The sequence below is a fragment of the Sander lucioperca genome, chromosome 2, assembly GCF_008315115.2.
Source record: "Sander lucioperca isolate FBNREF2018 chromosome 2, SLUC_FBN_1.2, whole genome shotgun sequence".
NCBI lineage: Eukaryota > Metazoa > Chordata > Actinopteri > Perciformes > Percidae > Sander > Sander lucioperca.
This window is the reverse complement of record NC_050174.1, coordinates 28,947,032-28,960,476: the sequence shown is the minus strand read 5'-3', so window position 1 is coordinate 28,960,476 and position 13,445 is coordinate 28,947,032. Positions and strand designations below refer to the sequence as shown.

General features: G+C 45.1%; 1 protein-coding gene across 6 annotated transcripts in view; it reads right to left on the bottom strand.

Moving 5' to 3' along the window:
• The window catches only part of hdr (hematopoietic death receptor), a 28,968-nt gene that overhangs the window by 10,357 nt on the left and 5,166 nt on the right, over positions 1–13,445 (bottom strand). For 4 of the 6 annotated variants that reach the window (XM_035995890.1, XM_031296589.2, XM_035995900.1 and 1 more), the window contains exons 2-6: positions 2,193–2,346; positions 1,824–1,952; positions 1,582–1,693; positions 1,331–1,422; positions 1,029–1,127 (exon numbers count right to left, since the gene is read on the bottom strand). In XM_035995890.1, coding sequence (XP_035851783.1) covers positions 1,029–1,127; positions 1,331–1,422; positions 1,582–1,693; positions 1,824–1,952; positions 2,193–2,346 — 586 coding nt within the window. The remainder of the gene's footprint in view (positions 1–1,028; positions 1,128–1,330; positions 1,423–1,581; positions 1,694–1,823; positions 1,953–2,192; positions 2,347–13,445) is intronic. The other 2 variants (XM_035995906.1, XM_035995910.1) reach the window with 1 other exon arrangement.

Sequence of the window (13,445 nt, the reverse complement as noted above, 5' to 3'; positions counted from 1 at the left end):
CTGGTGATGTCGTGCTGGACACACTGACGACCGTGGCTGAGAGGAGGATGCTGTCCAGGCTTCAGTCCATCTTGGATAATGTCTCACACCCTTTCTACGACACACTGGCCCAGCAGAGGAGCACCTTCAGCAGAAGACTCCTCTTACCCAGATGCACCACAGAGCGCCACAGGAACTCATTCCTGCCTGTGGTCATTAAACTTTACAACGCCTCCCTCGGAGAGTCGAACACCCCCTCTCTGTAATTCTCTCAAACATAGACAATAATTTTTTGCACTCTTTGCGCATTAATACTGTACATTTGATCTTTTATATATTACTACTGTAAATGTGTTTTTAATATATATGTTGTCTGTATAATATATGTTGTTTGTATATCTGGAGTTTGTAACAATCATTTTCCCCCTGGGATTATTAAAGTATTTCTGATTCTGATTCTTCAACCAAATCCGGCTAATGCTAGGTCTCTGGAAGCCATGCTTACTGTTTTACAACAGCATCAACTGAGTACATTGATTACTAGAGTAGGGAAAAACAAAGTGCTCCCATCAGCATTGAAGAAGAAGACCTAAGATGTAGAAGCAATAAGCACCAGTTCATATAATCAGCAACTATTTTGATAAGAGGACAAACATTCCGAAGTTCTTTTTTATCTGATTTGAGAGTAAACTGAATATTTATACGTTTTGGACTGTATTTCGGGGTAAACAAGGAGTTTCTTTAGCCTTCAGCAAAACAAACAATTCCATGCTGTACTAAGTTTTGCTTGTCAAAAATGAAAATGTGTAGTGTCATACTGGATGCTATAATTTACTTTGCCAGGTCCTAATTTTCTGACTGCATCTGTTGATGTTGTCATCATTCCATTCGGTTTATGCCGATTGTGGTAGGGCAGAAAAAAATTTAAGTAGAAGAGTAGTACAGTCACTCTCCCCAGATAAACATTTCATCTTTAACAAAACTTGGAAATGAAGGATTTTAAATATTTCCCAGCCAGTATATTTCCTAGAAATAGTTTTTTTACCTACCTGTTGCTTTACGATGTCTCCTTGTGCACACAGCAATGATCAACCCACCAATAACCACAGCAGCAATCAGTACAAGTGGCACAATCACAGAGGCCTTTGCTGAAGAAAAAAAGAAGCAATATTGACAACCAATACATTTCATACTTTGTTGCTTTTCTGATGTTGCAGCTTCATATGTAAAGTCGTATGCATTTTGGTCTTTTAAAAAAAAAAAAAAAAAAAAAAGCATGTCTTCAGTGATGACTGGTGTCTTTAGAATGTTGTGCTTTTCAGGTGGCATTAGCTTCCACTGTGCTGTGTACCTGAGGTAGAGACAGCATTGGTCTGGATTTTCTTGCACTCTGTGTTGGAAGTAGAGGTGCAGCTCCTCTCCATCTCTTCATCTTCTTCACACCTGAATTGAAAGCATGAAGGAATTAAAATGAGTGAGGCTGTCTTAGGAACAATTGTCTCTAATTCAGATATAAGTGACATAAAGAAGGATTATTCTTCCATCACTATATTTAAATAAACCAAGCATCAGGTGTGTCCTGTTTGGTCTGCATAGACTCACCTTGAACATGTCTTGCATACCTCACATGCTTGGTCAGGAGCACAAAATCTTCCCAATTTGCACTGACATTCAGTATCTTGAGTGGGAGTACATGGCCTTACAACTTCCTGATCTGAGAAAGCAACATGAAAAAGACCTTGTTAAGTCCGTGTTTATGCTCGGAGCATTTTGAAAAGGTTGAATATGGATTTTTCTTCCACAGTCATTCCAATCGATAGTGTAAAGCTGTCAAGCAGAATTACCTGAGCGACACTGTGTGCACTTCAAACACAGCTGCAGTCCGTTAGCGTGCTCAGTGTATGTCCCATCCTCGCATTCCTCACACTTCCCCTTCTCTCCTGCTCTGGTGCAGGGCGATATCTTATGTGTACCTTTTACACACACACACACACACACACACACACACACACACACACACAAATAACCCCCAAATCTCTTTATACACCTTCTTAATTGAGCCTTTGACTGAACCTTTGCTCTACTTTAACAATAACCAATCACAATCAAGCTCAACCTGCTTCATAGCTCTGGTGATGGATTTTATTGATTCGATCTGGTGACAGAACTTCAGTCTGAGTGCACTAAATCAAGTGTGGCTCTATGTGTCTTACCAGCTGGACAGTATAAACAGCAGATGTTTCCATTCAGGTACTCCAGGTCGGGCCTGCAGTGGACATCCCGCTTTGTCCTGTTGCCTACCAAGTCAAGGCCAGACTGCGGATATGCCCCCATGGGTTTGAGGTGCCAGATCAATGTCAAAAAAGCCTTTGGGGAAAAAAAATGAAGACAGTCAACATGTTAAAAACAACAAATATTGTAGTTTCTGGTTGATTTCTTTTTGTTTTAGAATCAATATATTGAACAGTTAGTGTAGTATACGCAAAGATTTCTAAAATCCATTGGCTCCAGCATTTAAATTTGTCAACTTCCACTTAGAATTGATTAATAAAATATCCAACATTTTATAGACCAAACAATTAACAGAGAAAAATATTGGCTGACTAATCAATAATGGTTATAATCATTAGTTGCAGCCCTCATTTTGATAATCCCGGAATTTTTGTTGATAATAAAGTAAAACTGACTGACTGGTTTCACCTTTTCGAATGCGCTTCCGTTTTAGATCATAGTAAACTTAATACTGTTGGTCAAATAAAGGGATGGTATTTGAGTCACATTGGACTCTGGGACATTGTTATAGATGTGCATGGAAAGTCAAATCAAATCAATCGAGAAAACAAACAGCACATTCAAAGATTGCAGACCCAACTATTTGTTTTTGTTCCCTTTGGCGTCTGCTTTTTCCTCGCTACTGTTGCACTAAATGCTTGCATTTGGGGGAATCATTGGAATTGTTGTGTCTTCTTAAACTATAGTTTGGTCTAGACCTACTCTGTTAAGTGTCTTGAGATAACTTGTTAGGGGTCCAAGCCCGAGTCTGCAAGAACCGGCGGTAGCTCAAGCCCGAGTCTGCAAGAACCGGCGGTAGCAAGAGCTACGCCGTTCGCACAGCAGGGCTGTGGAACCCTATTGTTTTTCTACTGATTAATCATCATTACTTCTCCGCCTAAAACTCCGACTACAGCCTAAACTGTACATGGTGGGGGGTTGCTATTTTCAGGACTGGTCCCAAACTCCGCAAGGACCTCAGGTGCAACAATTGACCCACTTCCACCACTAGGTGGCACTATAGCAGAAGAAAGCGCGTTTGGCCCTATAACTCCTACACCGTACACCGGACATTCTAAAACCATATATCCACGTGTTCCCTGGATCCAACTGAATCACGTGATATAGGCCACGCCCATTTACGCCTAAACTTTTATGCGTGAAAAATCACGATTTATCAAAAACCTACTTTTTCGAACTCCTCCTAGACCGTGCAACCGATCGGCACAAAATTTGGCAGGTAGCATCTCCAGATGGGCCTGACAAAAAGTTAATAACAATTATTTTGATAGGATAAAAATTGCACATATTACGCACAAACAAATTTGTGTAGCTAACTATGAAAACACCAACTTTGCCATATCTCAGCCAAAATACTACAAGTATAAAAAGTTTATATCTCATGAATTGCTCATCCGATTTTTACAAATTTTGTTGGGTACCATCTAGGGCCACTCCTGAGGCCAACCCTGGAGTGGGGTACTGAGGGGTCAAAGTGGGCGTGGCCTATGGGAGCCACGTCTAAATTTACTACTTACACCAACGTGAACAACTTTAATTTTACAGGGTAGATAGACAATGGGTCATGGACCACACCTACCAAAAATTACACGTGGACCACTAGGTGGCGCTATAATGTTTATTTGCCTTTAACTCCCACATTACATATTGCACATTAGAAAACCTTACATCCACGTGTTCCTTGAATGAAGTTGAATCAAAGGATATAGGCCACGCCCATTTCCGCTTACATTTTTTTTACGCAATATCACGTAATGCGCAAAACCATCTTTTTCGAAGTCGTCCTAGGCCGTGCGACGGATCAGCACGAAACCTGGTACGTAGCATCTCCAGATGGACGTGACCAAAAGTTACTCAAGGAATTTTGCTACATTAAAGTATGCGCATTTGACGACCAAACAAATTTTCCTAGCTAGCTACCACACACGTATCATATCATATCTCGACCAAATTAAATGTTATCAGCAAAGAACTTGAGATCATTGTTCAACATCCCACTACGATGCTCTGTACCAAATTTGGCAAAGATCGGGCTTTAGGGGGTGCTATAAGCAACGTTTATTTGTTTTGGCCAATAACTCAATGCATTTAAATGGGAAATTTGCAATTGCAATATCTCTGCCACAGTAAATGCAATCAACACAAAACTTGTGGTGCTCGTTCGGCATGCCGCTCTGAGGATCTGTACCAAATTTGGCGAAGATCGGCCATTAGGGGGCGCTATAATCAACGTAGATGGGTTTTGGCCCTTTTACTCAATCTATGTTAATGGCATATTTGCAATGGGAATGTACCACAGACCTTGCAGCGCACACTTCTCAGTATTTACTGATGTTTGCCTCCTATGTTACGTTTTGGTTTTCGCTTTTCAAAAATCAGCGGAATACTCCGGAAGTCCATCCATCCATCTTCTTCCGCTTATCCGGTAACGGGTCACGGGGGTAGCAGCTCCAGCAGGGGACCCCAAACTTCCCTTTCCCGAGCCACATTAACCAGCTCCGACTGGGGGATCCCGAGGCGTTCCCAGGCCAGGTTGGAGATATAATCCCTCCACCTAGTCCTGGGTCTTCCCCGAGGCCTCCTCCCAGCTGGACGTGCCTGGAAAACCTCCCTAGGGAGGCGCCCAGGGGGCATCCTTACCAGATGCCCGAACCACCTCCACTGGCTCCTTTCGACGCGAAGGAGCAGCGGCTCTACTCCGAGCTCCTCACGGATGACTGAGCTTCTCACCCTATCTCTAAGGGAGACGCCAGCCACCCTCCTGAGGAAACCCATTTCGGCCGCTTGTACCCTGGATCTCGTTCTTTCGGTCATGACCCAGCCTTCATGACCATAGGTGACGGTAGGAACGAAAACTGACCGTTAGATTGAGAGCTTTGCCTTCTGGCTCAGCTCTCTTTTCGTCACAACGGTGCGATAAATTGAGTGTAATACCGCACCCGCTGCGCCGATTCTCCGACCAATCTCCCGCTCCATTGTTCCCTCACTCGCGAACAAGACTCCAAGGTACTTGAACTCCTTCACTTGGGGTAAAGACTCATTCCCTACCTGGAGAAGGCACTCCATCGGTTTCCTGCTGAGAACCATGGCCTCAGATTTAGAGGTGCTGATCCTCATCCCAGCCGCTTCACACTCGGCTGCGAACCGATCCAGTGAGTGCTGAAGGTCACAGGCCGACGATGCCATCAGGACCACATCATCTGCAAAAAGCAGCGATGAGATCCCCAGCTCACCAAACTGCAACCCCTCTCCACCCCGACTACGCCTCGATATCCTGTCCATAAATACTACAAACAGGATTGGTGACAAAGCGCAGCCCTGGCGGAGGCCAACTCTCACCTGAAACGAGTCCGACTTACTGCCGAGAACCCGGACACAGCTCTCGCTTTGGTCGTACAGAGATTGGATGGCCCTGAGAAGGGACCCCCTCACCCCGTACTCCCGCAGCACCTCCCACAGTGTCTCCCGGGGGACCCGGTCATACGCCTTCTCCAGATCCACAAAGCACATGTAGACCGGTTGGGCATACTCCCAGGCTCCCTCCAGGATCCTTGCAAGAGTAAAGATCTGGTCCGTTGTTCCACGACCAGGACGGAATCCGCATTGTTCCTCTTCAACCTGAGGTTCGACTATCGACCGAACCCTCCTTTCCAGCACCTTGGGAGGCTGAGAAGTGTGATACCCCTGTAATTGGCACACACCCTCTGGTCCCCCTTTTTGAAAAGGGGAACCACCACCCCGGTCTGCCACTCCTTAGGCACCGTCCCCGACTTCCACGCAATGTTGAAGAGGCGTGTCAACCAAGACAACCCCTCCACACCCAGAGCTTTAAGCATTTCTGGACGGATCTCATCAATCCCTGGGGCTTTGCCACTGTGGAGTTGTTTAACTACCTCAGCAACTTCCACCAGGGAAATTGACGACAATCCCCCATCATCCTCCAGCTCTGCCTCTACCATAGAGGGCGCATTAGTCGGATTTAGGAGTTCCTCAAAGTGCTCCTTCCACCGCCCTATTACCTCCTCAGTTGAGGTCAGCAGCGTCCCATCCTTACTGTACACAGCTTGGATGGTTCCCCGCTTCCCCCTCCTGAGGTGGCGAACGGTTTTCCAGAAGCACCTTGGTGCCGACCGAAAGTCCTTCTCCATGTCTTCTCCGAACTTCTCCCACACCCGCTGCTTTGCCTCTTTCACGGCAGAGGCTGCAGCCCTTCGGGCCCTTCGGTACCTTGCAACTGCCTCCGGAGTCCCCTGGGATAACATATCCCAGAAAGACTCCTTCTTCAGTCGGACGGCTTCCCTGACCACCGGTGTCCACCACGGTGTTCGTGGGTTGCCGCCCCTTGAGGCACCTAAGACCCTAAGACCACAGCTCCCCGCTGCAGCTTCAGCAATGGAAACTTTGAACATTGTCCACTCGGGTTCAATGCCCCCAGCCTCCACAGGGATGCACGAAAAGCTCCGCCGGAGGTGTGAGTTGAAAGTCTGTCGGACAGGGGCCTCCTCCAGACGTTCCCAGTTCACCCGCACTACCCGTTTGGGTTTACCAGGTCTGTCCAGAGTCTTCCCCCACCCTTTGACCCAACTCACCACCAGATGGTGATCAGTTGACAGCTCTGCCCCTCTCTTCACCCGAGTGTCCAAAACATACGGCCTCAGATCAGATGAAACGATTATAAAATCGATCATTGACCTTTGGCCTAGGGTGCTCTGGTACCAAGTACACTTATGAGCATCCCTTTGTTCGAACATGGTGTTCGTTATAGACAATCCATGACTAGCACAGAAGTCCAACAACAAACAACCACTCTGGTTTAGATCAGGGAGGCCGTTCCTCCCAATCACGCCTCTCCATGTGTCTCCATCATTGCCCACGTGCACGTTGAAGTCCCCCAGCAGAACTATGGAGTCCCCTACTGGAGCCCCATACAGGACTCCATTCAAGGTCTCCAAGAAGGCCGAATACTCCGAGCTCTTGTTTGGTGCATACGCACAAACAACAGTCAGAGTTTTCCCCCCCACAACCCGCAGGCGTAGGGAGGCGACCCTCTCGTCCACCGGGGTAAACTCCAACGTAGCGGCGCTCAGCCGGGGACTTGCGAGTATCCCCACACCCGCCCGGCGCCTCACACCCTGGGCAACTCCGGAGAAGAAAAGAGTCCAACCCCTATCCAGGAGTATGGTTCCAGAACCGAGACTGTGCGTAGAGGTAAGCCCCACCAGATCCAACTGGTAGCGCTCCACCTCCCGCACAAGTTCCGGTTCCTTCCCCCACAGAGAGGTGACGTTCCACGTCCCCAGAGCCAGCGTCTGCTGCCCGGGTCTGGTCCGTCGAGGCCCCTGACCTTCACTGCCACCCATGTGGCAGCGCACCCGACCCCAGCGGTTCCTCCCACAGGTGGTGTGCCCATGGGTTGGAGAGAGAGGTGCCACGTAGCTTTTTCGGGCTGTGCCCGGCCGGGCTCCGTGGCAAACCCGGCCACCAGGCGCTCGCTGACGGGCCCTCCATCTGGGCCTGGCTCCAGACGGGGGCCCCGGGCTTCCTCCGGGCAGGGTCACATCATCTCTACCTCGTTTTTTCATGGGGTTTTTGAACCATTCTTTGTCTGGCCCCTCACCTGAGACCACTTTGCCTTGGGAGACCCTACCAGGAGCACAAAGCTCCAGACAACACAGCCCTCAGGTTCATAGGGACACACAAACCTCTCCACCACGATAAGGTGATGGTTCCCGGAGAAGATACTCCGGAAGTGACGTAGTAATTACCGTGCCGCGTCTGTGAAAAACTGTTGCACGTTGTACGTGAAAATGTATACAATAAAAATACCAATAATGAAAAAATAGTGTTTTATGCAGTTTATACAGTTTCTCCCCACTCAGTGACACACCCGCTGACAAGCCAACTCTGGTTATTGGGAGCTCTATACTGCGGAACGTGAGGTTGGCGGCTCCAGTGGCCACGGTCTTGTGCGTCCCTGGGGCCAGAGCGGCCGATGTGGAATGCTATCTAAAGCTGCTGGCTAAAGAAAACCGTAAATACAGTAAGATCATCAAGTAGGTGGTAATGATACCCGATTACGCAAATTGGAGATCACTAAAATTAATATTAAGTCACTTTGTGCATATGCAAAGACAATGTTGGACTCAGTAGTTTTCTCTGGACCCCTGCCAAACCTGATCAGCGATGACATGTATAGCCGCATGTCATCCTTCCACCGCTGGTTGTCGGGGTGGTGCCCAGCTAATGATGTGGGCTACGTAGATAACTGGAGGGCGTTCTGGGGAAAGCCTAGTCTGATTAGGAGAGATGGCATTCATCCCACTTTGGATGGAGCCGTACTCATATCAAGAAATCTGACTGAATCTATTATCGGTCATAAACCATGACAACCCAAGGTTGAAATTAATAATCAGAGGTGCAGTGCTACGCACTTCTCTGTGCTTCCGTTGGAGCAGTTGCCCACTCATAGTCCCATAACCATGGTGTCTTTCCCCCGACTCTGATCAGTTAAATCAAAGGTAAACAAAAGAGGAGCTATACTTAAGAACCTAATTGGCACTGTAATGATAGAACAGAATAGGAAAATTAGATGTGGACTATTAAATATTAGATCTTTGTCTTCTAAAGCAGTACTAGTAAACGATTTGATATCAGATAATCAAATTGATCTATTCTATCTTACCGAAACATAGCTGAGCCGTGAAGAATATGTTAGTCTAAATGAATCCACTCCTCCCAGTCATATTAATACTCAAATTCCTCAAGGTTCTGGCCGAGGAGGGGGAGTTGCAGCCATCTTTGACTCAAGCCTGTTAATTAATCCTAAACCTAAACTAAATTATAACTCGTTTGAAAGCCTTGTTCTTAATCTTCTACATCCAACATGGAAAACATTACAGCCAATTATATTTGTTGTTGTTTACAGAGCTCCAGGTCTCTTCTGAATTATCTGAATGTGTAGTCCTTAAATCAGACAAAGTACTTATTGTAGGGGATTTTAATATCCATGTGGACGTTGACAACGATAGCCTTAGTATTGCTTTCAACTCACTACTAGATTCAATTGGTTTCAGTCAGAGTGTGCATAAGGCCACTCACTGTTTTAACCACACCATCGACCTTGTGCTGGCATATAGTATGAAAATTGAAGATTTAATGGTATTTCTGCAGAATCCTTTATTATCAGACCATTCTTTAATAACTTTCAAATCTTACTACCCGACTATACAAAATTAGATAAAAGTTTCTACACTAGATGCCTATCTGACAGTGCTATAGCTAAATTTAAGGAAGATATTCCAACAGCATTTAATTCAATGCCGTGCCTTAATATAACAGAGGACTCTTATGTTAACTTTAGCCCATCCCAAATTGATAATTTTGTAGACCGTGCTATGGCCTCGCTACAGACGACTTTGGACTCTGTTGCTCCTCTCAAAAAGAAGACTTGTAGTAAATGGCGTTTCACCAATCTGGAAGAATCTCGTTTAGATTGGCAAGACAGTCTGAAAACATATAGGAAGGCCCTCAGAAATGACAGATCACACTATTACTCATCACTAACAGAAGAAAATAAGAACAACCCAAGGTTTCTTTTCAGCACGGTAGCCAGGCTGACAGAGAGTCACAGCTCTATTGAGCCATCTATTCCTATAGCTCTGAATAGTGACGACTTCATGAGCTTCTTTAATTATAAAATTATAACAATTAGAGATAAAATTCATCACCTCAAGTTCTAACGGTTCACCTTTAAACGCAGGACAGCTAGAAAGAACGAGAAGACCTGACATATACTTAGATTGCTTTTATCCTATAGACCTTCAACAATTAATGTCAAAGGTCTCTTCAGCTAAGACATCTGCTAGGGCTGGGCAATATATCGATATTATATTGATATCGTGATATAAGACTGGATATTGCCTTAGATTTTGGATATTGTAATATCGTGATATGACACAAGTGTTATCTGTCCCTGGTTTTAATGGCTGGATTACAGTAAAAGTTTTTTAACTTGCCAGACTGTTCTAGATTTTCTATTATTTGCCTTTACCCACTTAGTTATTATATACACACATTAATGATGACTATTTATCAAAAATCTCATTGTGTAAATATTTTTTTGTAAGCACCAATTGTCAACCCTACAATATCGCCGCATTTTTTCCATATTGCCCAGTTCTACCATCTACCTGTCTCTTATAGACCCCATCCCAACGAGGCTACTTAAAGAACGTTACCCGTGTTTAACACTTCATTACTAGATATGATCAATAGGTCTTTATTAATAGGTTATGTACCGCAGTCATTTAAAGTAGCTGTGATAAAACCTCTTCTGAAAAAAAACACCCTCGATCCTGAGGTCTTAGCCAACTATAGACCTATATCTAACCTTCCTGTCTCAAAACGATGCTGAAAAACTAGTCCATGCATTTGTTACTTCCAGGCTGGACTATTGTAATGTAAAAAAAATAAAGTGTTGGGCAAGTTACAAATTATGAAAGTAACTAGTTTACTTCAGAAAGTAACTATTGTGTTACTTTCAAGTACATTTTTAAACGCTCAGATGTGACCACACCTCCACCTACCCCTCTTTAATGGAACTTAAAATAAATGTGCATGTTCAATTATTTATGATAAATCTGAATATTATAATGAAATGAACACTTAATACAATACATTATTAACAGAAATAGTGGTGCACGATATATCGGCCGCCGATATAATATCGGTATCATTCCGATGTCAAAATAGGGCCGATGTGAATCATTCCTGTGTATTTGACGTGTGTGTGTAGGCTTAGATGTGAGTGTGTGTGAGAATTTGGATCTAAATCTGACCTGTGGAGGGCAGTAATACGCTTAACAGCGTCTATACTGCCGAAATCCTATAATAATAATAATAATAATAATAATAATAATAATAATAATAATAATAATAATAAGAAGAAGAAGAAGAAGAAGAAGAAGAAGAAGAAGAAGAAGAAGAAGAAGAAGAAGATGTGAGTGTGGGGGCGGGGATGTTTGTTTTTGCAGATGGAATCTGCGGCGAAGTGGGACAAAAAAAATCTACCATGAAATTTCGTAGACCACTGGCCCTCAGGTGGCGGGGGAGAGATGAATGTTCGGAAATAAGAGGTTGCTGCGGCCCGCCGTACAGGTTAGTTTGACCAGCGGGCAGCAGCGGTGGCCGAAGCGGGCAGCAGCGGTGGCCGGAGCGGGCAGCCACACCGGCTGTAGCGGGCTATCAGACCGGCCAGAGCGGGCAGCGGCTGGAGCGGGCGATCATGGGGGGACATTCCCAGCGGTGAAACGCAAACGGGGGCTGTTTTTACAACTGTATTTATAATCGGCTACATTTAGCTATTGCACACACACGTAAAGTTCAGCTAACGCATACTAGCATTAGCGCTTGGTGGACTGTAAACACCCGCACAACTCTACCTCTGATTGGCTCACCATGACATTTTACTCAACCTCAGCCAATCGTCAGCATTTATGCGCTTGCGTCGTGCACTGCCCACTAACCAAGGAAGAACAGTAAAAAAAATATATATATATTTGCCTCTCGGCTCAGACTCAGAGATCTAGTTGGTCTGATGAAAAAGCCAGCTTCAAATATAGTAACGCGCCGCATTTTTTGGCAGTAACGGTAACGGCGTTATTAAGATGGGAAGAGTAATCAATTAGATAACTCGTTACTGAAAAAAAGTAACGCCGTTAATAACGCCGTTATTCCCATCACTGTGTAATTCCTTACTATCAGGTTGCTGAAATAAGTCCCTTAAGACTCTCCAGCTGATCCAGAATGCTGCAGCGCGTGATCTGACAAGAACTAAGAAAAGAGATCATATTTCTTCTGTTCTCTGCATTGGCTTCCTGTAAAATCCAGGATTGAATTTAAAATCCTTCTTCTGACCTACAAAGCTCTAAATCATCAAGCACCATCATATCTTGAAGAGCTCATAGTACCTTATTGTCCCACTAGACACTACGCTCCCAGAATGCAGTTACTTGTGGTTCCTAGAGTCTCTAAAAGTAGAATGGGAGCCAGAGCCTTCAGCTATCAGGCTCCTCTCCTGTGGAACCAGCTCCAAGTCTGGGTTCGGGAGGCAGACACCGTCACCACATTTAAGAGTAAACTTAAAACTCTCCTCTTTGATAAAGCTTATAGTTAGGGGAGTGAGGAGTTGCAGCGTTCGCCTAGACCGGCGGAGGAGGGTGCATCACTGCAGACACGGCACCCCTTCTCTTCTCTGCTTCTCTTCATAGTCATCAGATTCATCTACCGACCCTTATAAAACTGGCTCAGGTTTGCCTTGCACCAGCTCTTAAATGATGCGGTTATAGATTTAGACTGCCGGGGGACTTCCTTTGACACACTGAGCTTCTCTCTCCCCTCTCTTTTCATCTGTGTGCATCCTTGTCCCAGAAATGCTGGTTACTAACTTAGCTCTGGGGAGCTTATTCCCCGGAGTCCTGATGTTTTTTCGCCCAGCAGTTTTCCTTGGAGTAGGGTGGCACCTAAATCATGGTTGCAGCTGTCGCCGTGGTCCTGCTCCGCGCCCTGCTACACCCTGCTACGCGCTGCAGTGCCCTGCTACATCCTGCTGCGCCCTGCTACACCCTGTAATGTCCTGCAGTGCCCTGCTACGCCATGAACTACTACAACTACTATTTCTAGTCGTAGTTCCATTATCTTTATTGTGACTATTATTGCCACTGTTCATCACACCCCCAACCGGCACCAAGAGACTGGGTCTGTCCGAGGTTTCTCCCTAAAAGGAAGTTTTCCTGACCACCCAAGGTTTCTTCCTAAAGGGAGTTTTTCCTCGCCACTGTCCCACTAAATGCTTGCTCTTGGGGGAATTACTGGAATTGTTGGGTCTTTGTAAATTATAATGTGGTCTAGACCTAGTCTATCTGTAAAGTGTCTGGAGATAACTCTTGTTATGATTTGATACTATAAATAAAATTGAAAGCACTGTCAAATATGGTAATAAGCTATTTTTACCTATTTAACGATTACATTTTTTAAATCTGATGACACCAGTGTGTTCCCCATCCCAAAAAAACCCAGGGTGTATCCAAAATTATACACTGCCAACCTCTACTCATGAGAAATATATCAATATATTTTAAAACTACAACTCCCACTAGAAACGCGCCACAGAACCT